Raw genomic sequence first — 11,826 nt, 5'->3', positions numbered from 1 at the left:
AACACCTTTACCTAGACCTCTGGATATCACTTTCTTATGAGGTCATTGCAACATTTAGGACTTCAGAATAAGCATAGTGTTTTGCGATCCGCGCAATATAGTTTGATATCAGGACACGCAGTTCATAGTATACTCACAGTCATGAGATATGTTATTTTAAGTCAAACCCGTGCGCCTTTTACAAGTCCATTTCTTGTACTGCCTAACAAGTTTTAGCTGTGTGTTGCTGTATGTAAATTATATGCTACAAAAACGTTACTAGCACAATTATCTGGGGGGAAAAAACAAAGAAACAAACAAAATGATCGTTAAACTTAATGCCATTCCTAAATGACAACAGGAACTGTTCTTTGGTGAAAACTACTAGTTAGGATCAACGACAAGGAATCAATGTTACGTTCTTCTCCATTAGCCAGTGCTAAGCGGTTCTCGAAGGTCTTGTACTGTTCGCTTTGTCGTTCCACGCGTGTGTTAGGTCTTCAATGAATACGAATTTGAATGGTGATTGAGGATGACTATCGAGCATTCCTGCTGAAATGGTCACAGTCACGATAAAAAATGTAAAGAGCATGTGTGCCAACTTAGTTTCCCTGGGTGAAAGAGGTTAGAAGCCCCAGACCCCAAACATTTTGCTACTTAATATAATTACATCCGAGGTTGCTATTATTCAGAATAAAGGCAAATGTTCGTTTTTGCACCAGTTCTCTACAGACTTCGAGAAAAGCGGTGCTTTCGAAACGTATTGCTCAGATCTAAACGATTCCTCCTCTCGTGTTTTGATAGAAGCCTCGACTCCCATCTTACATATACGCAGATCTCACCACTCCCCTCATTTTCAGCAAACTCAGTTCTTGTAATATTATAATAAGGCTGTCTTGTGCTTTCAACACCCACGCTCAGCACCACTACCTGATGCGCTTCATTACCTCGTGCAGCCGTTCGCATAACTTGCAACATAATATCAAAATTCTTTGGGGTCACGCTGACAGCTGTCATATCGGTGGTTGCCTGTTAACAATTTGGATGGATGTTGTCGGGCTGGTATACCATTACGGGTATATACCGTTTAATAATTAGACTACGCAACCAATAACTAACTTTAAATATGCACCAAAGCAATGGAAATCCTGGGTTTGACATTTAGAAAATGAGGTGCCAACATTGCCGAACTCCATTTACTGTGCAACTGTTTTTGCACTATATAGTTTCTCTGCTAGAACCTAAATACCCAGCTTTTTAACTAGCTATTGACAATTTGTTGACGCAATAGCTAGGACAGAGCGTTAAGGCTACACAAAATATTTAAGGTAAGGTACACCTATCTGGCTATTTGTGCTACAGATGTTAGTCTCGCTGCAGCAGAGAGACACTCCAGTCGTCTGTGTTGGGGACAAGGCATATAGAGATGCTCTAAAAGGTTCATTTTTGGACTATACAGACTCGGACAGTAGAAACAAGTCTTGAAGAGGGGTATTTAATTGTGCCTACTTATAAAGCCCATTCATTTCTAAATAAGGATGGTGAGACCGTGGTACGATAGTATTGTGTTTCACTCTGGGAATTCGTGCTCCAGTTTCTGAACGTCTTGCAAGCTTATCTGCCTGGTGCTGTAATCCTAGGAAGCTAACTACAACTTGCAAGAGCAGGAGGGGCCAGTTATTGTTTAATACTGACTACTGCCAAGGTAAAGGTGTTGGAGCTCTCCATAGCCTGTTTATACACCTGTCAGACAGCGTTGGTTGATTTATTGCCGGATCTGGAAGGATCTCATTGCTTCTCATCGTTTCGATGTGGCTGTCTTCATTTGCCGAGTCTAAGCTGGGAATACAAAGAAGTGTTGCATCCCATCTTCTTCGTTTCTCGAAAAGGACATTTTTCAGTCCAGTTTTTCACATTTACCCCCTGCCACATCTGTTCCAAGCATGCCAGCAAAATTGTTGGTGGCTTTTTTACTTCTGTCTGTGCTTCAAGCCTGGTAAGCCGCACATTAATCTTTATAAGACTCAGTGGTTGCTGCATACAATGTCTAAGTAGGGACTTTTAAACTAGACACAGGTGCACCAGCTGTAAAGAAAAGATGCACCCTTGTAAACTACTGCCATTGATCAGTACCTGGTATACATTTGAAGTTCCGTTTTGTGGTGCATATCTGTGGGCTGAAAAATATTTTTGCGTATTACAGCATTCCCTTTTGTATGTTTTATCGTGTTTTAACATACTGGCCTTAGTATGTTTATTGAGCTTCAAGTGTTTTATGGATCATTCATACCCCCCCATAGAACTTTCTTATCAAATTGAGATATATTTGTAATATTACCACTGATATTCCATTCATTGCAAACAGTAAATGAAGGGAAAATAAACAACTGACGTGGCTCTTAACTGACTTGCAATCTACATAAACCTACATTTTCAATAGTACTCTGTTTCGTGGTGAGGCGGTATTTCTTGCTATTGGGTTGACTGTGGGCAGGTAGGCAGGCAGATTTGGTCCACGTTGCCATACATCGTAAAACAGTCTTGCACATAATCCTGACATGAAGGAGTTAAAATTATAGCGACCCCCCCCCCCCCTCTCTCTCTCTCTCACACACACACACACACACACACACACACGCACACACACACACGGGACAAATATTAACTACCATGCGTTCACTTCTGAAGTGTTTAGCTTTGAAAGTGGAACCAAACAACTGTTAATAATGATTGCGCTAAATGTCAGAATCATACCATTAACTGCCCAGATTTTCGCAGAATATCAAGAATTTTGCCACATATGTTGGGTCTGTTCCTCATAAAATGTGTGGTTTTCTGGCAAATCACTAAGGACTGAAGACACTAAATAGTGACTTACATTTGAGTTCCAGACTTCAAATCCTTTGGAAAATGCATGCTAAAAAATTATGTTATTCTAGCAACTTTCTAAGTTTATGACAGCGGTATTTAAATATGTCCTTATTTGGGGGCTTTTGCCCCCTCCCCCCATTATTTTATGCTTTGTCTGGATTTATTATACTCAGAAGTTGAGAAGTATGGTCTGAATTCTATTATTTTATTTATGTTCTTACGGACTGGGAAACCCACTAGGCTCAAATGACTTTTCGGCGGAGAGAAATTTGTGATGAAGTGACTTGCTCCCAGCCACACAATACTTCATGCAGATTCTGAGAATCAGACCCAAAATTCGAATATAAAGCTTGTTAGGGCCTCTTTGTTAAATCGTCTTTTCTGGAACACAGATCTCAAAAATGAGCAGGAAAAAATGTGCGTGTGTGTGTGTGCGTGTGTACGTGCGCACACACTGTTAATACATACAAAAGTCTAAAATAATGCGGGGTGGCACAAAAGCCCAATATACACACTCGCATACTTTTTTGTTTGCTTCTCCCTCCTGTCAATTTGCTTTAAACCTTGAGCAAATGTAATAGGTCCTACAAACTGAACGGGTCTTTAATTCCAATCAAATGCGGTAGGCTAGCCCTGTCCATGAAGTAGACAGAACAAAAGTTGACAATCTACTTTTAATAAATCCCGCACTACGCACAATTACCCATTGCATGTTTTATGACTACCATTTAGTTTGCTTCCACCACGTCATATAGCTAATAGCTTTGCAAACGTGGACAACGAGTTCAAAGAACAACGATTTCAATGAGCACTGCATGCACCCCCTGAGCAGTCCGCAAGATTTCCCTCAAGTTTCTTGAACGAATTTGCCTCATAGTGGATGCATTTGCAGCAAGAGAACATTGTGTGTGTGTACGCTTGTGTGCAATTTCTTTATTTTTGGTGTTAATTATATTTCCCCAAGACTCAGTTTTCTATGCTGAATACTTATCACGTTTTCATAAATCATGCCACTTATAGTGTGTGCATGTGTGTGTGAGTGTGCGTGTGTTGGGACAGGGGGGTGACTGGGTCAGCAAGTTGTGTGTCGTTTTATCACTACGAGTTTTCATTTACTATCATTAAAACACAGATTGCTTAAGGAAACGTAGTTTTATTTACTAAATAAAATTGCATCTCAATTACTCAGAGCAAGCATGCTTTTTCAGTTGCTAATGTGCTCGTGATTCGGGGTATAAGAACAGCATTTTAACTCATACTAGAATAGTTTATTTTATGTCCTCTGGTTACTGTTAACGTCCACCAGTTTTGTTTTCACTGGTAGTCACAACAGCAGGATTTGCTGCATGAAACGTAAATATCTACTAGAGTTAATACAATGCCACATCACTTATCAGACCAATTTTGTTTGTGGAAGGCCAACGGGGAATGGCAGTGCTTCAAAGCATTTGGCAGAAAATCAAACAGCAAACCTGTGGATACTAACGGTCATCATGGGAAGTTTAAGAAATTAGTAGCAATTCCTGAAAGTCTTGTAGACTCAATGGCAAAAAACATAATACATTGGGGAGGAATTAGCCCAGTCTGTCATGCAATATATTTACAACTACACAAACACAGAACACATGATTATAATAAGATTTTTAGTGCAATTAGTGTGCCCATTGTAGTTGAGATGTATTTAGGCAAAGGACATTTAAGTATCAATTTATTGCCATTTGTGAAATGTAAGAATATGCCCTGCTAGAGTGTATTAATAAGCCTAACCTGTGAATTTGGACAGATTTTGACATATTGTACTATATTTCCTTCTATGTCACTTGAACAACCCTTTAAAATCTTTCCAGCCATGGCTCCCAATAGTTGTTTATGTCTGACACCCAAAACATCTTGTTTTTCAAAAGCATAGCATGATGTATCTGAGAATTGAGAAATATATATCAACAAATGACATGACAATTATCTGAGTTGCTGAAAAAAATAAGGACAAGTTGTTTTTTGTGTTTTTAACTTCCAACATAATCTTGAAAAATGCACACTATTAATGGTGGCAAGTGAGCATACAAGTAACAATCAGTTTAGTAGTAGTTTAAATTTTATCTTTACAATCACCTTCACAAACTGGCTTTATAAATGGAGGATAATATGGACGTTTCTATACCTTTCTGTAGATTACCTCCTTTGCTGGATGGAGTTTAGAGAGGGAGAATTGTATTTCAAATCCATCCTTCAAATATTAAAGCAATTAAAGGGTGTGTTGGTGGACACATAGAGTGCTAAGGCCTTCCATTATGACAGGTATACAAATGATACACACCATTCTACGATACTGAAAAACCTGCACACATGCTGCATTTTGAAATATAACAAACATTGTTGTAATATGTTTTAGGCTTGCATCATTTTTGGACAATAAAATCTAAAGTAAGAAAGTTATGTTTTAGTTGCAGATGCTTACAGCATTATACATGGAGCCAGTTTTTTCTTTCTTCTTCTATACAACTGAATTTCAAAGCAAGAACATTTAGAAAGTTGCACTGGAGATTTGCATGAAAACTTTTTGAGAGGGCTCAACATCAAGACAAAAGTGAATGAAGCAAGAGGTAACCCAGGAGAAGGTTGTGGCATGATTTATGAAAACGTGATAGGTATTCAGCATAGAAAACCATACCTTGGGGAAATATAATTAACACCAAAAATAAAGAAATTGTGCACAAGCGTTCAGTACAATGTTTATTACACATCTCTGTATTAACATGTAAAACAATACTCAAAAGTAATCTGTGAGTTGTCACTGCAGTTTATCTAGTTAAGTAGATAAACAGAAAGAGAAAACGCTGTTGGCTAAGTGATGATTTTCTGTCATGAAACTTTATGTTGCTTTCATTTTCCAGTTAATGTTTCTCTGTGATCAGTTTCTCTGTGGCTGTACCAAACCATGATCATGGAGCTTTGAGGAACATTGGCAGCTGAGCAGAATAGTTACAAACAGAGAACTCCCAAATTACATATCCGTGAGCAGGTCACTGAAGTAAAATTTCTGTCACTCAAGCTTTCTGCAATAGTAGGTGTAACTAAAGCAAGCAACAAAGTAACCAGTCTCCTAAACAAGAAAAGACTGTTAAGAGATGAAATACACTAAACATGAAAAAAAGTGATTCAAGAAAATTTCACCAACACTATAATATCATCCCGTTTCCTCCTTGCCACTTACATGGTACTACATTTCTTTGCCTTTAATCTTGTCAACAGGTGCATTACTTTCCTGAAGAAAAATAGTACATCCTTGTCATGTCTGCCATACTTATGACTCTGAATTCACCACACTGATACTACTTTCTAAATTCTTTATGGCAAAAACATTATTATACCCATCATATCTTTTTAAGCACTTGTTTGTTTTATTTCTAGTGGTCTGTGCATTTAAAAATAGACATGGTAACATTGTAGATGCCTGGTTATGAAATGCATGCATATGTATACATACAGACATACTTGATAAAATTGTGTTTGAAATGTCTAATTGTGTTGGAAATGTCTGTTATATTTACATCAGGAAGTGGCAAAGACAGTTTACTGAACACCAGATGTACTATTGTGTTAATTATTGCTTGTTTTGAAAACAGAACGAGACAGAAGAACATTGCTACTATGAGTCACAGAGGTACCCAGAGTTGTAAGGGAAATTAGAGTACCATTTATAGGGCAACAATTAATGCAGAATTGCAAAGTTAAAGGACTGTACTGTATGAATAAGACAAGTAAGGTTAGCCAAATTAATCAAGTATGCAATTAGCAGGAGAGACTCTATTGTTAAGGTAAAAATTATAACAAAGGACAATGGCGCAAGAAGAAACGGTTGAAATTTCCAAAAAAAAAAGCCATGGACAGCATGTATTTCTGCCAAGTCTTAACTATAATGAGAAGAAGCAGATAAAATGTAAAATAAAACATATTTTTAACAGAGATATTGTTTTAAAAGGAGAAAGGTGTGTGAAAGCAATGCAGCTACACTGAAAAGAACTCTAACCACCTGCAAAATGCTTGATGTAGCAGTGATGATTCTATTTCTGACTAAAATGAAGCATCCTCTAGATGAATTAAGGACAGTAGGCACGGCTTTGATTCACAACAGCAATATTACGCAATCTCTGCCAGTTAAAGACATACAACTCTTATGGTTGTATCTGGAAAGTTGATGAAAATAACAAACACAAAGAGCTGCTTACATATATCCGAAACAACTTAGGTAAGAATATGGAAAAAGCAAACACTTGAATTTTCATTTTATCTTGTAAAAGGCTTAATCTGGGAGCAGCATGCACAAAATACAAACATTTTAAATGATACATCAAATTAACAAAACCAATTATGCTGGCAGGATCCTTATTTATTAGTCAAATATCATTGGGATTTTACTACAGCTTCTAGATCTAAAAGCTGTTTATTCATTTAATCTGACGACCGAATAGATTCTTTCCCACTAAGCCTATGGCCTCCTTATGTGGGGACACAAGGTGATAATACAATATGCAAACTGGCTAAATAGGTGGCAATCCACAATGATTGAGTACAATGCCCCATCTGCCCGACTGAAAGCAAGAGAAATCTTGACCAATAAACCTATGAACCTATGAACCTATAATGGCTCCCCTACAGGTGGTAAAGGTGAAATTTCTCTAGTATCAGTTGCCAATAAGAAAAAAAAAAAACACTGTAAACAAATCATCAAATTTTTTCATCCTTCTGTGCATTGCCCAATACTTTTTGGCATTTTGGGTCACTGGCATTGTGGAAGCTGATAATTCAAAGTAGAACCAGTGGAAAGTTACTAATAGATACAGACTAAGTAACAAAACTGGTTAGCCTTTCCTTGTTTTATTTTTTTATCTGTTACAAGCACTTCTAATTTCGGGATGCAGTTCTGTTTATCATTAAAATTGAGCATGATATCACTCCATCACTTACCTTTCTTCCCAGAACTGCTTATGGAGGACTACGGCAAGACAAATTAAAGTGTTTCTTGCAAAATTCACTAAAATACTTTTAATATTTCATAAGATTATACATTCTCAGTGATACACAGATGAAATGCAACTCTTCATAGTACTGGTCCAGCATAAAACTCATCTCATCACGTGGAGTTTTATGGAAAAACAGGAGCTCAGCATGAGTAGCAGTGGCCCTGCAGTGTCCGATTGAGCATTGTGGGTAACTCTGCAAATTAAGGCTTGTGAAACAATATCTGACACAGAAGCAACAGGTGAAATTTAATTGTCAATCTCTCTCTTTATAGAAGCACTTCAGGATCATTTGTGATGACTGTCTGCTCTTGGATATCGGCATGTTATTTTCTCGGTGCACTTTTATGGTCCGTATTTCTAATCACACTTGATATCTGCATTTTCTTGTTTAACAAAAAAAAAAAGGGGCAAAAGAAAGAAAGGAAGGAAAAAAACAGTGTATCATCACAATAAATCAGCTGCAGCTGTCAGCATGTTTCTACACAGCTCTGAATCATGTTTTTTAAGCACTATGCTGCTGAGTTATGGTGCCATGGTATCGTTCATACCATTAAACATTCTTAAAAAATGCCACGTTGATGGTGCAAAGTAAAACTGAACTTCTTTCTAAAGCATTAATGAATTATTTCTGATTTGTAGATTTCTTCATAAAGGACAGCAAATAGTAGGATTTTATTGGTGATGGTCAGCTCTTCTCTCTTAAGAGTGGACATAGATTTTTATAATGTCTGGTTGCCCCCAGTGGAGGGCTTGAACAGATATGTGAACAGTGTAATGGCAAGTGCAGGCATATATCCACAGTAAAGCATGCATGAGGAAGCACATGCTTACATACTGCCCTGATGTTACATGTTATGGACCCCAGAGTTTAACTAGATGATAAGATATGGAATAAATAAAACAGTTACCACTAGAGTGTGATGGTCTCAGGATTCTGCTGTTCAGTCTTTGCCCTAAGGTCATTGTGGGGGAGATGGACAAGAAAAAGGCATTAAAAATGTATTTATCTATTTAGAGATCCTTCTATTATGACATGATCAGCATCACTCTTACATCACTTCCTTTCTTACCTTACTGGTCATTTCCATTATTTTGTTTTGAACATCACTTTTGCCCCTTTCAGCTGCACCTACCTTAATGAGATGGCATGCAGACAACATGCTAAATCTTTCATTTGAAAACAATCTGGGGTATCACTTGGAAAGGCAAATATAGAGACAGAAGAAGGGCTAGTGCCAATTAATATAAAAAAGTCCATTGAATAAAATCATGATTTTGATCAACTGAGCAGCTCATGAAATCTGCATTTGGTTTAATTATTATTATTATTATTATTACTATTATTATTGTTGTTGTGTCTTTCGGCTTTTCCCGGTTAGGGGTCACCACAGTGGAACTCCGGTCCACTAATGATTGGTAGTTGATTTTTATGTGCCGAGTTACCAGCCCTGATGCACAACCTTCAATGAACGCATGTCTCCACGCAGAAGATGCTCTAGCTGAGAATCGAACCAGACAGCATCTTACTGTGAGGCGACAACGCTACCGCAGTACCATCACTGCGGATTATTAATGAGACAAAATTCCCTTCATACTTCTCATGAAGACAGCTGCTGCCCCCTACACCCTTGCCACTATTACACGTGCCTTCAATTATGCTGCAGTATAGAGTCAGGAAGAAATACCCCTTGCAGAGACCCATTCAGAGGATTCATTAGGTTTTGTAGAACTGGACGAAAATTCTTACATGGCTAGTATCTGAAGAACTAATTTATTGCCAAAGAAGCCTATTGCCTATTTAGATGGCCAGCCTGTATTTTGGATCAATTCTGTAGGAAATTGTGCCACCTCTTACCATGTCTCACCTCTGTGAGCACCTGTTCCCTCATCAACTTTTTGATTGACATCTGGCAGGCTATTTCCCTGTAGATAAAATATATTTTCTTACAGCACCTTTAAATTTTCCAGTTACAACGTGTGTCCCCTTTAATGCTCTACATCTTTTTCCTTCATCACAGTTCCTGCATCTTTTCCCTGACTGCACAGTGTACCATCTCATGTCCTAGCTTTCTTTTATTGCTTCTTATGTTTGCAAGTCTTTCCTTATATTCCATTAAAAGTTTCAATTTTAGGAGACCATCACTGCGTGATAGCTACTCATCCACTTACTTGACCATAGATTTATAATCAAAATCACATTGGAATTGACCCCATTGCTCTCGATTGCACTGACCCCATCCTATTCTTCTCTACTGTCCCCACTCCACTTCAATCTACTGCACTCAACTACTCTTAGGGACTGCCATGCTTCCAGTCCCACTCTGCTCCAGTCTACCTGACCCCCAGTGCATGCCAACAACCTCTACTGGACTCCATGCCACTGTACTTCAGTTTATATGAATGCCATACACCTCTTCAAATATCTAGGAGCAAGTAACAATACAGAACTACTAGGCATCAGTGTCTGTTCTGAGGTCTTTTAATTTCATGGTCAACAAAAAACTCCCATTATTCATTACTTTTCAGCAAATGTAGTCAATGAACTTGTGTCGTCAAACAAAGCTTTTTAACTTTCCCCAGGGGTGAATAACCTTGAAGAAGGTTATATCAAGTAAGGTAATGGGGGTGGGTCAGTACTGAGGGAACATCACAGGATGGGAGATCTGGTGAACATGTCCCCATTTCATTTAGGACTATATTTTTTAATTCCAAATGATTGACTGGTTAGCTAAATTGATATTTGTTGGAAAAGCAATTCAGTTTCAAGTAGCATATGCAAATTGACAACTTTGATACAAAGTATGGCTATCTTTAAACTGCATTAGCAGACTGGGACTGGAAGCATGGCAGTCTGTAAGAGTAGCTGAGTACAGTAGGTTGAAATGGAGTGGAGAGAGTACTTTTTTCAACAAAACCACCAAACATTGACTTCAAAATCCTGGCTAAAGACGGCACAGTAATTGAACTAGTGAAAACAGCCGATAAATATACCAAAATAAAACTAGCCAATACCCTACTCATCCCCTCCCTTCTATATGGTAGTGCCATTTTTATGAATCTGCACACAACCCTTTGTAATAAATTATAATCCTGTTACAACAAAATAGCCAAATTCACCTCCGGAAAACCACACCGTTCTCATCACTGCCATGCCATCAGCGAGCTAAGATGGCTAGAGTTTTCCCACCATCTACAATACACACAACTAACCTTAGCCCACAAACTACTTTCTAAACCAAATGACTGCCTTGCCCTCAACTCAATCATACAAACATACACCCCCACTAGAACACTAAGATCTTCCTGTAAACTAATGCTTACTGTAAATAAACCCAACAAAAGAGCAGTGCAATGTCTGTTCTCCCATACCATAGCTAGGCTATGGAATAACCTTCCATCTGAAATAACCCAAATTGACCACTCAAAACTTTTAAAGTAGCCCTAAAAAAACATTTTCTAGACAATCCACCCTGCACCTGCCTCAGGAACAAACCACCTTAAAAAGTATATTTCCCCAAATACTAAAAGGACACAATTTTGCAAAACGCAGTCTTCACATTTGCAAGTGTATTCTTACTATACAGGAATACAGGATACTATAATCTTAGGTTCATAGGTTCATAGGTTCATACTAGGCTATCTGCCCAAGGGCATTTATAAGCCTAGCCCATAGTTATGTGGCTTTCGCCACCCCTTTAGTTTGAAGAAAACTATGCCTATTATTTTGCTGTGCCTCTGTCAAGCAGTGACACTGAAGTAATCCCTGGGGTATATCTGCGATCTCCCATCCATTGGTCAAGATTCCTCTTGAACAAGGCTAGCGAGGTGCTCTGCCTCACATGTACCGGGATTTTGTTCCACAGCATAGGGAGTCTCTGGGTGATGAATCTGTCCCTCCAGCACGTTCTATTAATAACCGTGTGAAGGTTTAAGTCTCCCACCCTTGTGGTTC

General features: G+C 38.3%; 1 protein-coding gene across 1 annotated transcript in view; it reads left to right on the top strand.

Annotated features, from left to right (window-relative positions):
* Positions 1-751: 751 nt before the first annotated feature.
* The window catches only part of LOC122802129 (gamma-aminobutyric acid receptor subunit gamma-3-like), a 672,869-nt gene continuing 661,794 nt past the window's right edge, over positions 752-11,826 (top strand). Inside the window, exon 1 of the mRNA XM_044071811.1 lies at positions 752-1,975. Coding sequence (XP_043927746.1) covers positions 1,923-1,975 — 53 coding nt within the window. The 5' untranslated portion in view covers positions 752-1,922. The remainder of the gene's footprint in view (positions 1,976-11,826) is intronic.

Source organism: Protopterus annectens, chromosome 5.part0 (genome assembly GCF_019279795.1).
Source record: "Protopterus annectens isolate FY-2018-M chromosome 5.part0, PAN1.0, whole genome shotgun sequence".
NCBI lineage: Eukaryota > Metazoa > Chordata > Ceratodontiformes > Protopteridae > Protopterus > Protopterus annectens.
Note: the sequence above shows the minus strand (reverse complement) of the source record. Positions and strands in the feature narration are given on the sequence as shown.